The following is a 16,495-nucleotide window of genomic DNA, read 5'->3' as shown; positions in this document are numbered from 1 at the left end:
CTTCATGTTTCAAGGCTGCCACCGTCGTACCTGTGCTGAAGAAACCTGCTCCATCCTGCTTCAATGACTACCGCCCCGTGGCACTGACACCCATCATCATGAAGTGCTTTGAGCGGCTTGTCATGGAGCACATCAAGTCCATTCTCCCCCTCACCATAGACCCCTTCCAGTTTGCGTACCAAGCCAAACGGTCCTCTGAGGATGCCATCTGCTCTGCCCTCCACTCAACCCTCACCCACCTGGAGAGGAGGGACTCGTATGTGCGATTGCTGTTTGTGGACTTCAGTTCTGCATTCAACACCATTGTACCACAGCGACTCATCTGCAAACTCGACAAGCTGGGCCTCAGTACCTACCTCTGCAACTGGCTACTGGACTTCCTCTGTCAGAGGCCTCAGGTAGTACGTGTTGTCCACAATATCTCCGCCAGCATTACGCTGAGCACGGGGGCCCGCCAAGGCTGCGTGCTCAGTCCGCTGCTCTTCAACCTGCTGACACAGGACTGCACTGCGACTTACAGTACCAACCGCGTGTTGAAATATGCCGACAACACGACTCTGGTGGGTCTCATCACCAGGGGCTACGAGACTCAATACAGGTTGGAGGTCGACCTTCTGGCCACGTGGTGCAGGGACAACAACCTCCTGCTGAACGTCGACAAGACCAAGGAGATTGTTGTTGACTTCCGGAAGGGTCGCACCCAACACCTGCCACTGACCATCGACGGTGCTGTGGTGGAGAGAGTGAGCAGCACCAGACACTGCGTCACTGGCGAAGAGAGCTCAGCGCCACCTGTATTTCCTGTGGAAACTCAGGCGAGCGAGTGCTCCTCCGGCCATCATGACCTCATTCTACCGTGGCACCATTGAGAGCATCCTCTCCAGTTGTATCGCTGTGTGGGGTGATAGTTGCACTAAATGCAACATGAAGGCCCTGCAGCGCATAGTGACCACAGCTAGTAAGATTATTGGTGCTTCACTCCCCTCCCTGAAGGACCTTTACACCTCCCATCTCACCCTCCAGAGCTCCAGAGCTTTGGAATGCCCTACCAATGGATATTAGAACTGCTACCTTAGTAGAAACATTTAAGACACGTTTAAAGACACATTTCTATGAGATGGCCTTTAACTAACTTGTAGTGGCCGATTCGGCCGGAGTTTGTTTTTGTTCTCTCTGCCCACCCTCCTCCCTGGTTGGGGAGGGGGTTAGGTGGCGCAAAAGCTGGCGGCTAGCTGGATTCTCGGGGACCAATTCAAGATGAGGAAACTGCAGCTCAACCTCCTTGAAGACACTGCCAGGACAATCGAGGGCACCTCCGACATCCATTTTTTTCATTTATTTTCATATTATGTATTACTTGTGCCCTCTCTGCATCCATTACAACCTGGTGATCCTGAAAGGGGGATGCTTACATCTGTGGTCCCTTCTCAAGGTTTCTCATTTTCCCCTGGTAGGGGTTTTTGAGTTTTTCCTTGCCATTTTGGGAGCTTAAGATCAGGGGATGCTTTGAAAATAATTGTCAATTTTTGTCTATGTGAAGCCCTTTGAGACTGTTTGTGATTTAGGGCTATACAAATAAACTTGACTTGACTTGACTTGACCCGCAAGGCGACCACGATTGTGTGTGATGTGAGTCACCCCGCTCACTCCTTGTTTGATCATCTGCCCTCTGGTGAAGAGGTACAGGAGTCTGCGCTCCCGCACCACCAGACTGACCAACAGCTTTATACTCCGGGCTGTTAGGATCCTGAACTCTCTCCCCCCTCCTGTGTAACGTCCTGTACTTTTGCGCTATATTCTGACTGTCTGCTGTATGCACACTTGCTCCATTTTTGCTCCTCTTATTTATTATTTTATTTGTTTATTTATTATTTATTCATCACTCTTATTTATTTATTGTTTGTGCCTTCTTGTTTTTACTTTTTGTGTTGTTTACTTGTATGTATGTATATATTGTGTACTATGTCTTGTCACCGTGGGATAGTGGGAAACATAATTTCGATCTCTTTGTATGTCTTGGCATGTGAAGAAATTGACAATAAAGCAGACTTTGACTTCGACAGTTCATTTATTTTTATTTTTAAGCATTCTCATACTTATCCACATCCAATTGCTAGAAGGCGCATTGAGTTTCTGTCATATCGCAACTTGATTGCTTTCTGATTTCGTGTATAAGACTCATTGGAAATGTAGCCCTACTTGCCTAATGTGAGCTATTTTTCGTGGTGAGTTTCCAATGTTACAATGAGGATAAGTATTGCAGTCTGCGGGACTGCGTGGTACATGTTAACTTAAATTCCTTCCTATAGTATATTTTCACATTTATGTGTGCCTTCTTATTTACAAGTTATTGCTAACAGGCCTCTATGTTTTCAACAAACCAGAACTAGAACTACTTTCTGCTTCTGTGTCTAAGCATCATGGGAAATTGTAATGTTTCTATTGCCAATTTGTCACAACAAAAGCAGACCTTTTCTGGCGGCATATTCCCAATGTTACAAAGTGGGACTAGTACGGCGCGAGGTAAACGAAACAGCCAACTTCAAGCAATAAAGACTGGCTAGTAGTGAGTGCTGGTCTCCAGATTAATATTTTTTACTAAGAACACAGCAGCCCCTAACTTGAAATTTTAGTAGCACTGGAAGAAAATTTAGGGTAAAATACTAATAAATACTTACATGAAAAAAACATTTTCAATTCATATTTTACCGTGCAATTTTCGACAACATAAACCCTAAGAAGTATAAATTGTTACATCTTAAATACAAAGAAGTATAAACAGTTGTCTCTTGTACATATGTGCTCTGTGACTGAGTGGGGGCCAGTCAAGGATTTGTGCCCTCTGGCACACTAGGCTTATTGGAGCGAAAGAAAGCACTGATCATCATCTGGCTGATTGTTTATTGTTAAAAGTTATTCAAGGTCCGACATTTAAGTCTTTTTAGGTGGTGGGCTTGTCAAATGCCAAATTGGCCCATATATTCATAATATCATACAAGTATCAAATAGCATATGTTTTAGTGATTATTTTATAGGTTTGAGATTGTGTGTGACCCTTGAGATGGTAACCTGGGTGTTCATCTGAACAATAATCTGGACTGGACCCATAACACAAACACACTTTACAAAAAAAGGACAGAGGAGACAATATATTCTCAGAAGGCTGAGGTTTTATGGGATGCAGCTCAGTGACCTAGTGGTAGAGTGTCCGCCCTGAGACTGGAAGGTTGTGGGTTCAAACCCTGGCCGAGTCATACCAAATGTTAGGGTTTTTCAGATTATCCTTATCGTATGATTATGTTGGAATGCAACCGGTAATAAATAACCTACCTTGTCTCATCCTACACAAGGTCGTAAAACACCCCCTGACTAGAGCACAAGGGCTTCCTATTCAGTCTACTCTTGCCCCCACTCTTTCACTTAATAAATATGTCCTTGCAGTTGGGAGGGTTTTCAGACTTCATTTCTTGAGCGAGTGAACTCTCCACCTGCAGGTGTCTAAAAGAACTTGCTTGTCTCCCGTGTGGTTCTTGCAAAATAAGTTGGAATGAGCAACTCTCTAACACCAAAGACTATAAAAAAAATGGGACCCACTGCCTTCCTGCTTGGCACTCAGCATTAAGGGTTGGAATTGGGGGGTTAGATCACCAAATGATTCTCGAGTGCGGCCCCGCTGCTGCTCACTGCTCCCCTCTCCCCCAGGGGATGGATCAAAATCACATGGGGATGGGTTAAATGCAGAGGACAAATTTCACCACACCCAAATGTGTGGGTGATGACGATCGTCGGGACTAACTTTTTTTTAAGTTTAAGGGCACTCCTTAAGACTTTCTTTGACTCAGTGGTGGCCTTTGTCATTTTGGCATGGTCTGCTGGGGGGGCAGCATCACAGCAGCTAACAGGAAGAGACTGGATAAGATCATTCAGAAGCCCAGCTCCGTTCGCAGATGCCCTCTGCAACTTGTGGAGGAGGTGAAGAGTAGAGCAAAGCCAAGCTATCTTCCATGCTGGACAGAGACTCTCACTGCTTCCATCACACACTTACTGCACAGATGATCGCCTCAAAGTGTACCTCAGGAGATCCCACATTGAGGTCTTGATGTGGATAGGGAGCAATATTGTAAAATTTGGTCAATATATGGTGTTCCCATTTTTGTGCCAACATAATGCTGCTGGTTATCATTTAATACACGGCGCTATTTTGGGAACAGATGACGTAATTCTCCCTTTGACTCACCACTTGGGTGATACCAAGCTAAGTCAAGTTACCTACGTCGAACGAGCTACTGGTTTGTGTTCTTCCTTGTTCTTGATCTCTCTGCAAAGAATCTTGGTCTTTGTAGGACAAGAACCGCTTTTATGCAGTACATCCTTGCCATAGCGATCCTAAATTACCGTATTTTCCGCACCATAAGATGCACTTAAAACCCTTCAATTTTTCAAAAAAACTAGGGTGCGCCTTTTAATAAGGTGCGCCTTTTGTGTGGATCGTTTTGTTTTGTTTCCGCCACACAGAGACATAATATACTGGCATAATATGTTGACCTGATGAACCAATCAAAGGACATTACGTTTTATGTAGATCGGGGCAGAAAACCAATCAGAGGATTGTACATAACACATAGAGTATGTACCTCTGCTGCCAACAATAAATAAATACTATCGTTTGTGCAAAGCAAACAGCATTAGGACCCTCTAAAATGGCATCGACAAAAAGACATGCCTACAAGGCACAACTCAAGCTTTCTGGAAGGCCGGATCAGAGCCGAAAACTAACATGACAATGATGAGAACACTTGTCATGTTTAATGGCGAACTTGCCCAACTGTTTAATTTGGATACAGAAGATAAGGACTTTAATGGATTTGTGTATTGATATCGATTAACAATGTGAGTACAATACAATACATGATTAAACAGTAGAATAAATTACAACCGAACTCACTGTCTTGCTCCCGTTTTTTTTTTTTTTTTTTTTTTTACCGAAAGTTATGGCATGCATACACCGTATAATGTGGTGCATCCTATGTGTGAATTAAGTACAGTTAAGACGTGGGTTTGGTAACCGGCTCTTTATTTAACAAACTCCCGGAATTGAGTCTGCACATTTTAACCCGAAGCGCCTTATGGTGCGGGAAATACGGTACATATATATTGCTCTCTCTGCGGCCTTTTCATACTGTTTTATGTCTGCTGCAAAAACGGCCTTGTCTCAAGTGGTCAGGCTTTTTGAGAACCGTTTACCCTACTCAGTGTAGGAAAAAAATTCAGTGCATATATGCATTATTTGGCAGCTCAGTGTCGCACTGGTTAGCACGTCTGCCTCGCAGTTAGGAGGGTGCGGGTTTGATTCCACCTCCGGCCCTCCGTGTGGAGTTTGCATGTTCTCTCCGTGCCCACATGGGTTTTCTCCGGGCACGCCGGTTTCCTCCAACATCCGAAAAACAGGCTTGGTAGGCCGATTGAGCCCTCCAAATTGTCCCTAAGTGCGAATACGAGTGCGAAGGGGTTGTTCGTCTCTGTGTGCCCTGAGATTGGCTGGCAACCAGTTCAGGGTGTCCCCCGCCTACTGCCCGATGACTGCTGGGATAGGCTCAAGCACGACCGTGGGGAAAAGCGGTGTAGAAAATGCATTATTTAGTTTTAATAAAAAATCATCTACACTAAACCACGTAAGTGCATTTTTAAGGGCGTTTACAAACATGTGCGATCGCGGACTATGATTCTCTCATCTGAATTCTCATTACCATCGCTACACTGTCACTTGTTATTATTGTGAAGAGCTTGTAATTTGTGTGATATTAATGCAAGCCCAGAGAGAAACACAGGAATTCATGCTCTTACATCGTAGCCACTGCAGACAGCCATGTTCGGATGGCGAAGAGTAAGCCTTTCGGTGGAGCAGGGGCGTGGCAGGTGGTTGTCATAGCGACAAATGGCGTCATTGCCAGACACAGAAGGGAAGGCGTCCAGAGACAAGTATGTGTATTGTAAGCAGCTGCTGAGACACAAAAATATATATAATAGTTGTAGCACATAGGAAAAAAGCAAAATCAACATTTTTACTTGTGGCTAGCATCCAGTGGAGAGCTGAACATGCATGGGTCTGTAATATGCATTTGCAGGATGGGAGCCTCGTAGTAGGAGCTTGGCAGAAGGACCAAAAAATCCTGAGCAGAAGGATTATTATGTCATTATTATACACACACACACATATGCACACGCACAAGCACACACACAAACACACACACGCACACACATACACACACATATTCAAGGCATAATGACTAATGAATCTCACAAGGAGAACTCCTTCAGCCTCTATGAACACTGCCCAAGCTCCAGGGTTGAGAACAAATGGTTCCACAAAGTTGTTCTGGGGAATGTTGACAAAGCTTGGGCCCGTGGTGGGAGCAAAGACAATCTGCTTGGACTGCTCAGAACCTGGAAGATCATCAACATTATCATAGTACAAACCGGATTCAGTTGAAGTTGGGAAATTGTGTAAAATGTAAATAAAAACAAAATACAACGATTTGAAAATCCTTCTCAACCCATATTCAATTGAATACACTACAAAGACAACATATTTAATGTTCAAACTGATAAACTTAATTGTTTTTTGCCAAATAATAATTAACTTAGAATTCATGGCTGCAACACGTCCAGTAGAGGTTGGGAAAGGTGGCAAAAAATACTGAGAAAGGTGAGAAAAGCTCATCAAACACCTATTTGGAAAATCACACATGTGATCAGGCTAATTGGGAATAAGTGGGTACCATGATTGGGTATAAAAGGAGCTTCCCCAAACATGCTCAGTCATTCACAAGCAAGGATGGGGCGAGGTTAACCACTTTGCGTGAGAAAATAGTTGAACAGTTTAAGAACAACATTTCTCAAAGCAAAATTGCAAAGAATTTAGGGTTTTCAACATCTACGGTCCATGATAGCGTCAAAAGGTTCAGAGAATCTGGTGAAATCACTGCACGTAAGCACCACGGCCGGAAACCAAGACTGAATGACCGTGACCTTCAATCCCTCAGACGCAGCGATGGGAACTCTCGAGTCGCTGTTTTGATGACTTGTGACTTGACTTGACAAAAAATAAAAAAATTTGAGACTCGACTTGGTCTTGGAAGTTAAATACCCAGGACTTGACTTGAGACATGATCACTTGAATGACTTCAGAGTTATTTTGTTTATGTTTTCAGTTTGAATATAAAATTAATAATACATTTTAAAAAATAATATCGATAACATGGTAGAAGCGCAGGCTGAGAATGGCGTTGTAATGATTGGATCACTACCCTGTCAATCAATCAGTCGTGCCCTCTCTACGTACCTAACGTGTTTACTGGAGAATCACGCCCCTTTATATCAGACATGCACAAACATGTCAGCGGGAGCGGGAGTGGTACTGCAAGTCATCACCTTCAGCTATCGTAATTACCTTTATGACGAAAACACGGACAGCACAGTGCAAGATATGCTACAGAAACATTTCAGACAGCCAGACGACAACTTCAAACTTTGTCCGTCATTTGAAGAGCCATTCTGCCCAGTAGTTATCTTTGTAGTGTATTGTAGTGTATTCAATTGAATATAGGTTGAAAAGGATTTTCAAATCATTGTATTTTGTTTTTATTTACATTTTACACAATTTCCCGACTTCAACCGAATCCGGTTTGTGTTTCACTTAGGTTTATTTTTGTGTGACGAAAACATGTTTGAGAATGTTGTAAAAATGAAGTGAGGAAGAGACGAGGGCAGGAAGAAGAAGGCAAAAGAAGAGGAAGCAGTGAAGAAAGAGGAGATTATCGGCCACACAAGGTACTGTAACTTTCACCGCATCACAAATCTAGCCTAGATAGCTGGCCATTGTTTCCATGGAGATAGGAAATGAGCGGAGCACACTTTCATAGCCCACTCGTATTCTACGCCAGTGTTCCTCCACGCCAGTCCTTCTCAAATAGTCGGGTGTGCCCCCCTGGGGCGCACGGTGTGTTACCAAGGGGGGCGCGTGAGACATCATGGAACATACTTTTCTTTTGGCTGTACTAGATTAAAGGGTAATGAGACATCCACTGCAGTAGGTGGGAGTGACGGTATCACTGTAATAGTGTGTGCAAGGAATATTTGCTCTACAGTGTAGAGCGCACGGAACATACGCACACACAGCACAGAGCAGGCGATAAAAACTGCAGTGGGAAACCATGGAAAAATATTTAACCGGGTTGAAAAGAACGGCGGAGACAGACGGAGATAAGCGAATTGAGAGTCACACGAAAGCTAAGACAAGGAAATATGATGACGAGTACGTAGCGGTCGGTTTCAGTGTGACTACGATGGGAGACGAGGAAAGACCGATGTGTTTACTGTGCCTTACAATCTTGGCAGCGGACAGTATGAAGCCAAATAAATTAAGGCGGCACTTAAAGTCATTGCACCCCATTCACGCTGATAAGATGCTTGAGGTCTTTCAGCAAAAACGGGCAGAATATTGCCAACATTCATCCCACTTAGTGAATGCTACTTCAGTCAATCAGCAAGCACTGTCAGCATCATATAAAGCAACGTACCAAATTGCTCAGTGCAAAAAAACAACAACACACCATTGCAGAAGAGCTGATACTACATGCACCCGTGGATATGGTCTCCGTCATGCTGCCTCATTTTGATTTAAAAAAACAGCACAAATTGTTTTATTCGTTTTTGTTTTGTAGGTTAAAATGTTTTATATATTGTGCTCCTGAGTTAATGTTGGTGATTTAATATTATTTATTGCTGTTGTTTAATTTATTAATATGTATGTTTATTATTATTTTATTGTATTTTTTCAGCATAAAATTGTTGGTCATGAATGTTTATAGTTTATATACTAATAATAATTTATTTTTTAATTTCAGGCGAAGTGATGCACATTCTTTCTTTTTTCTTTTATTTATTTATTTAATGTTAATAACATGGGGGGGCGCAAAATGTTTTCTTCTCCCTAGGGGGGAGGCATCACAGAAAATGACTGAGAAGCATTGCTCTACGCTGACTCGTTCATGAACGTCAATAACATTGCAGTTGTTTTCAATAAAGTCCCTTGCTTAGTGCTGGCTTCTGGTTGCTCCTTTGCGAAGGTGAATGATAGACTTTGTCTCCCACTTTGTCTCGCTGAGCTCAAATTACTAAGACCTGTCCAAATCCACCAAGGTTTATGAAGGTGCCTTTACCATCATTACAATAAAGTCTAAGTCTCCGACGGACTGAATCTTGTAGAAAGCACGTAACAATTGGACGGGTCTGGTTGGTAGTGTGTGTGACATATCAAGACACACGATTGTATTTATCTTGTAGCCTGACAGCACGACCGCCGTCAATGACAAAAATCTGTGTCGTCTGAAAAGGACATACTTCAGATTTACTAGATTTTGTCTACTGGCTAGATGGATGCTTGGGGGTCGTCAGTATTGACACTGCAAAATTGGGACAAATAACGTATTAGGATCAGGTGTTGTCTACTGGCCGGGTGGATGTTAGGAACATCTCAGATCAAATGAGGAACCAGGAACCAACATGTTTGGGTCTGGCAGGCAGCAGGCCTTTTTTGCCTTTCTTTCCATCCATGGTCAAGTGATCTAACTAATAAGTGGTGGGTAAAAGGGACGGCCCTCTCAACGATTTAATATTACATCCGTTCCTAATGCCATTCAGTAAACGGTAACCGGGGGGATTGTTTGGGCAAATACAAGACTCGACAGAAAAATGGGATCACCAGATATTTAACAAACTTTTCAATATTGCTCCCTTTCCCCATTATGACTTCAATGTGGGACCTCTGAAAGTAAACTTTAAGGACTCGTTTCACAAAGTGCAAGAAATACAACAAGAGAGTGTACTGTGGACTCATGTCCTGGTACACGAGAAGCTAAACTCCGTACCGCTGCGTACCAGCCCATTTAGAGTACCCATATAATGCTGAATTAACTTCTCTGAGTTTTGAACCATTTTAAAATGCTTATTCCACTCCAAAAACACCCACAATGGTGTCTTTTCATCCATTCACTCATTCTGGAGCATTCTTGCTCATTTCCTTCGCCACCTGAACCAAGAAAACAACCAGGTTCTCTCTTTGTTACATCACGAAGTGAAGAGCCACCGTCTGTACTGCCCCTGAAGACAAAACACGCGTCTAGAGAAGCTGTCCCTGCAACTTGAGATGATGTGTGGTTTTTTGATGCCAGATAAAAAAGGCTGTGGGTAACAGTAGAGCATTGAGTGATTCTTCTGAGAAATAATTAATGAATAAATATATAATAGATTATAGATAATATGATATGCGGTGGCTGCACGGTGGGGCACTGGTTAGCACGTCCGCCTCACAGTTCAGAGGTGGAGTATTCAATTCCGGCTCCGGCCTTCCTGTGTGGATTGTGCATGTTATGTTTACGTGAATTTCTGCCGGGTGCTCCGGTTTCCTCACGTTCCAAATACATGCATGGAGCGCCTATTGACCACTCCAAAGTGTCCGTAGGTGTGACTGTGGGTGTGAATGGCTGTTTGCCTTTACGTATGTGCCCTGCAATTGGCTGGTGACCGGCATGCTCTTGACCCTCGTGAGGATAAGTGGTTCGGAAGATGAATGAATAATATGCCGTCATTGAACACACCACGAGTCTACTCACGAAATGTGTGAGTACATCGAAAGCGAAGTTATACTGAACCAGTCGTCGTACTTCCAGGTTAGAAACAGACATCAAAATAACTCACATTTCATAAGAAATTAGACCGCCATTGTGCCATAATCATATATATGCCTGTATGAATGTGTGTGAATGGGTGAATGTGAGGCATTGTAAAGTGCTTTGGGCACCATACTGTGTCGATGAAGCGCTGGATTAGGTTCAATCCATTATAATCAACTGGAAAGCTTAAAATAGCATGGTACAGACACTTTAAACCACTGAGTATAAGGGGAAGAAGTTGATAGATAGGTTGATGTGAAGATGAGGAAAGGGAGGAGTTATGAGGGGAGTGAGACACAAGAGGAGGATGAAGGGGAAAAAGGTCAAAAGAAGAGAAAGAGATGATCCACAAAGGGAGGAAGAGGAAGAAGAGATGCGACAACGAAAGCAATAAGGAGCAATATGAGATGAGGAAGAACATCCACAAGAGAAGAAAAAAGGAAAAATGGGAAAAGGAGAATGTATGGGAAGAAGAGAAAAAGGAAGAGATACAAGAGGAGTAGAAAACAAAAAAGGAGGTTTGTGCACTAAGCTGTGACCACGCCCCATCGGCGGCATGAAGCTGAAAGACCATTTAGGAAGATGAAGAGCATAAAGAAATCGGATACCAGCAGCACTCACAGTTGGCGCAGAAGTTTTTCCCATCGTCCTCCAGCACAGACACTCGACCCCGGATGTCTACGCCTTCCATGTTGGTGTAGCGCAGCACCATGCGGAAGAGGTCTGGAGAACCCACCCACACCGGCACCAGCACCTTTGACTGAATGCACAACCACCAACACCAGGCACCCCAAGAGGGTGAAGGAAAGAAGAGAAAACACAACTTCATATCACAAATTCCATAACACAAACATGGCTGTAAGGCAATGTGATAGCATGTTGCATCAGAACTTCATTGATTTGTTTTCATGAGTGATTTAAAGCAGCTGGTGGGGTGTGTTGTTCGCCTCATGGTGAAAAGGCTCAGGGTTTGAATCTTTAAATTGTTTCTTTACTTAGTTATTATTCACAAAACAAAATACATTGAGAGCTTTCTAAGGCATTGCATGCACAGATCCACAAAAGTGAGACCGTATAATTGGATGGATTGATGATAAAATCTCAGCGAGCATTTTGCTGAGGAAAGGCAACAATAGAACTAAAAACCAGCTAAAACGAATTACAATACTAAAAGCAATCAAAAGAGATGACAATAATATAGCTCAAAGTAATGTTGAAATGTAGTAATGTAACAGACCTGTCTGCTGATAATTGATTTGGCTTTAAATGAAACACAATACTGATTTATGTATATTTGCACTGAAAGAAATTGGAGGCACAATTTGACATTTTTGTGCTTCATTGATGCTTCATGGTAACCATATTTTTAGAATTGTCTTAAAGTGAGGCTCATAATTTCCTTAGGTCAAATCCTAGTTTACTGGTACTCGCATTCAACAATGAGAGTGAAATGGGACAATATAACATCAGTTCCCTTGGTCAGAAATAAAGAATAAATACTTCCTAATGAATAAATACATTTTTCGTGCTTCCTTTATCTTCCTCCTCTATCTACAGGTCTGGACTTTGACAAGGCCAGATCAGAACACATCTTCATCCGAGGCAATTTTGTTTTGATTTCTTTCTATGTTTTGGATCATTGGTCTGCTGAAACACTCAAGTTATTCTCTAAAATATCTTGACGAACTTGCAAATTCATTTTTCCATTGACAATCGCAAGCTGCTCAGGTCCTGAGGTAGCAGAGCATGCCCGTACCATGATGCTCCTGATTTTCCTCCACCCGCGGCGTTGTGTGTTTCTCCCTATCAATTGAACTTTGGTTTTCTCTTTCCACATAATATTGTGCTCGTTGTGTTGTGGGATACCCAAGTGCTCTATAGAAACTTCAAACATGCAGCATTTTTTAGATGGCAATCGCCATCACTCTTTCTAGTAACATAGATTACCGTTTGAGCTGTTCATGACAGTCCACTTTAGAGCAGGCTGGGTCACAGGTGGCTAGGCCACCAGTTAGGATAGGTTTGGAGTCTGTTAAGTTAAAGCTAACTAGCGCTAGGCTAGACCCGCATCATGCACATAGCTCCTTGTGTAGACTCGAACGTCACAATTTGAATGGTGCTACAGCATACATTGACACACTTTCCACTGAGGTGGGAGACAAGTCCAGTTACTCCGTCCTGACCGGTCTCGCTGATTGCTCATAATGACAGTATGTGTCTGCCAAACATTAACTATCGAATTCCTACAGTCATCTCGTCCCGCCGCGCTAATAAACTTTTTAAAGGTAATGCCGGACCTCGACAACTCAATCTTACTCGTGTTTCGTCCAAAATTCTTTAGATAGATATGAATTCTGATTAACCGATTAGACTCAAACTCGGTTTTGTAAACGTTATATCACTCCACATGAAAAAGATGCGCGTTAATGACCTCATTACAGACCATAATCTCAACATTTTTGGTCTTTGCGAGACCTGGTTAAAACCTAATGAACTGATGCCGCTTAATGAGGCCTCGCTTCCAAATTTTGTGAGCTTGCATGTTGCGCGTCTTTGTAAGAAGGGTGGGGGTGTACCATCCCCTAACCCTTATCTCCAATTCCGATCTTAGACTTAGTCCTCATTTGATTAACGCATTTAAAAATGTTGTTTTGAAAAGTCTTGTTCGATCCACAGGCCGTTTCCTGGATGAATTTTCAGAATTTGTGGCTGACAAATGCAGATAATATAAAAATTTGCGGGGATTTTAATATCCATATAAATTCACTATCAGAGCCACTTACTGCGGCATTTCAAGCAATAATTGATATGTTCGGTTTTGCACAAGCAATACAGGCAGCAAAGCATGAAAATGGACATACTTTAGATTTGGTATTATCCCGAGGATTGGCAACCTAGAATATAATGGTACTACCGTAAACTAATTATTTCTCGCGAATAATTGGTCTCAATAAAAACAATCCTCAATACTTGTTTGATACGATGGCAAAGCTAATGCTACACCAGCCGACCTCCGATAGCTCCCTCTTCTTAGCCGACGAGTTCCTGAAACATTTCGCTCAAAAAAATTTAATCCATTAGGGATGAGATCACGGTGACCATTCTAATCACTCAGTCAAGACCGCCGATTACGGAAGCTGACAATCATGCGATATCCCTCTCAAATTTTAAAAGCTTGTCCCTTGAAAGGCTTACACAATTGGGTAGCGCGGCTAAACAAACAACGTGTTTACTTGACCCGCTTCCAGCCAAACTCCATCTTAAATATAATTAATCTGTCTGTCTCCTCTGGTATTGTGCCAACAGCCTTTAAAATCGCTATTATTAAACCACTACTTAAGCAACCAAACCTCGACCCAGACTGTCTCAGTAATTACAGGCTGGTTTCAAATCTCCCGTTCACAGCAAGTAGTTAATGCAGGTTAATGATGACATGGTCGCTAACAATCAATTTGAATTGTTTCAGTCTGATTTTAGAGCGAACCACTCCACTAGACAACACTTGCTAAAGTGACCAATGATCTCCTCGTAGCGATGGGTTCAAACATCTCATCGGTACTACTATTACTCAATCTTAGTGCTGCCTTTGACACTGTAGATTACAATATTTTATTAGAACGCCTTAAAACCTGCGTTGGTATTTCAGGGTCAGCATTTCATTGATTTAATTCTTATCTATCTGACAGGACCCTCCGCGTGGTCCACGGCAAAACTCTGAGCTCACTAATGTTACGTGTGGTGTCCCGCAGGGATCCGTAATTGGACCAATACTATTTAGTATTTATATGATTCCGCTTGGGGACGTTATACATAAATATAACATTAGTTTTCAAAGTTATGTGGATGACACCCAATTATATATGCCATTATCGATGACAAATCTGCGGGATTGTTGTAATCTTGAGGTGTGCCTTGCTGAGATCAAACAATGGATGTCTCTCAATTTCCTATGTCTTAACCCAGATAAAACCGAGATGTTGATAATTGGTCCTGCTCGTTATCACCACCTATTTAAGGAAACTACTGTAAATATGGATAAATGTACTATTACGCAAAGTGATACTGTAGCTAATCTCTGGGTTATATTTGACCAAACACTGTCCTTTCAAAAAACACATTGAGAACATAACTAGAACTGCGTTTTTTCACCTCTGTAATATTGCTAAGATTCATCCAATTCTTTCAACTCGTGATGCGGAAATTATTATACATGCGTTTATTACTTCGCGCCTTGACTACTGTAACAAATTGTTGCCTGGTCTTCCTAATTCCAGTTTTAAAAGTCTACAGTTGGTATAAAATGATGCGGTGAGACTGCTCACATGTACGAGAAAATGTTATCACATTACCCCAATATTAGCCAACTTACATAGGCTACCGATCCATTTAAGATGTGAAGGTTCTTTTATTAACCTATAAAACACTGCATGGCTTAGCGCCTTGGTATCTCGTCGACCTAGTTGTGCCTTACGTTCCGTCCCGTAACCTTCGCTCGTAAAACACTAGTTAGTCTTTTAGTGACCCCGAGGGCCAAAAAGAAATCCGCAGGGTCGAGAGCAGTGGTCACAAACTCGCGGCCCGCGGGCCAACCGCAGCCCCTGGGACGATAATTGCTATATACGATAATATGCTGAATGAACCAATCACGGTGGCTCTGGAGGGCGGGACATCGGCAGGTCTGTCCAGTGCCTCGCTCACTTATTCATTCATTCCTCCAGTAAGCTGGGCGGAGGAGAAGCTATGAAGCCGCTGACTCCGCTCTGCGCCCACAGTCCTCCAATTAATTGTAGGCGCGTCGTGAGTGAAACTGAAACTTAACAGTAAGTGCGTTTACATGACAGTTGAGAAATTCGGATAACTGCCGTTATCTGATACGATCGGAGAAGGAGAACTCCGATAGCTATCTGGATCTCTCTGACATGTATATGGCTTTCTCCGATAACGATCGGAGAGCGCAAGTGAAAGTTAAAGTTAGACCCGAGACTGACTCCAAGTGGAATCACATGTTACAGAGCCCTAAAGATGTCTCTTTCAAAGCCTGCAGTGAAGAGAAAGGTCGGTGATGAGCACAGACAATTTCAGGAAAAGTAAGGAGTGCAATATTTCTTTCTTGAGCACAGGGGCACCCTGACGTGTCATTTTTGCACTGAAAAAATTGCGGTGCACAAGGAATGCAATTTGAAACGTCATTATTCAACTAGACATGCTGAAGAGTACGAAAAATACCAGGGAGATGAGAGAGCCAACCAGGTTGCCAGTCTTAAAACACGTCTGCTGAGGCAACAAGATTTCATTAAGAAAGCAACCACAGAGAATAATGCAGCAGCAGTTAATTCATTTATTTAGTTTATTATTTTGTGTTAAAACAGAGATATTTGAGAACATTGGAATGTTTTATCAGCGCTTTTCTAGTCAGTCAGTCAGTCAGTCAGTCAGTCAGTCAGTCAGTCAGTCAGTCAGTCAGTCAGTCAATATGTGGTTTCTTCAACCGTCTGTATCTGCTGCATGATCATTAATATTTTTTTATTTATTATTACAGATTGATTGATTTTTTTATTCATTTTTAATGTATTTATTTAATTTATTATTTGTGTTAAAAATAAAGATATTTGAGAACATTGGAATATTTTATCTGCGGTTTTCTTGTGGAAATCCTGATGCGGCCCAGCCTCACCCAGACTCTGCCTCAGGTAAATTGAGATTGAGAAGCCTGGTCGAGAGCATTTTCTATTCGGGCTCCAAAGCTTTGGAATGCCCTACCG

At 42.5% G+C, this 16,495-nt stretch overlaps 1 protein-coding gene across 7 annotated transcripts in view; it reads right to left on the bottom strand.

Annotated features, from left to right (window-relative positions):
* The window catches only part of lama5 (laminin, alpha 5), a 463,481-nt gene that overhangs the window by 195,375 nt on the left and 251,611 nt on the right, over positions 1–16,495 (bottom strand). For 6 of the 7 annotated variants that reach the window (XM_049753597.2, XM_049753598.2, XM_049753599.2 and 3 more), the window contains 4 exons: positions 11,355–11,493; positions 6,302–6,444; positions 6,067–6,170; positions 5,845–6,001 (listed from right to left, as the gene is read on the bottom strand). In XM_049753597.2, the coding sequence (XP_049609554.1) occupies positions 5,845–6,001; positions 6,067–6,170; positions 6,302–6,444; positions 11,355–11,493 (543 nt within the window). The remainder of the gene's footprint in view (positions 1–5,844; positions 6,002–6,066; positions 6,171–6,301; positions 6,445–11,354; positions 11,494–16,495) is intronic. The other variant, XM_049753594.2, reaches the window with a different exon arrangement.

This window comes from Syngnathus scovelli, chromosome 2, assembly GCF_024217435.2.
Source record: "Syngnathus scovelli strain Florida chromosome 2, RoL_Ssco_1.2, whole genome shotgun sequence".
Taxonomy (NCBI): domain Eukaryota; kingdom Metazoa; phylum Chordata; class Actinopteri; order Syngnathiformes; family Syngnathidae; genus Syngnathus; species Syngnathus scovelli.
Note: the sequence above shows the minus strand (reverse complement) of the source record. Positions and strands in the feature narration are given on the sequence as shown.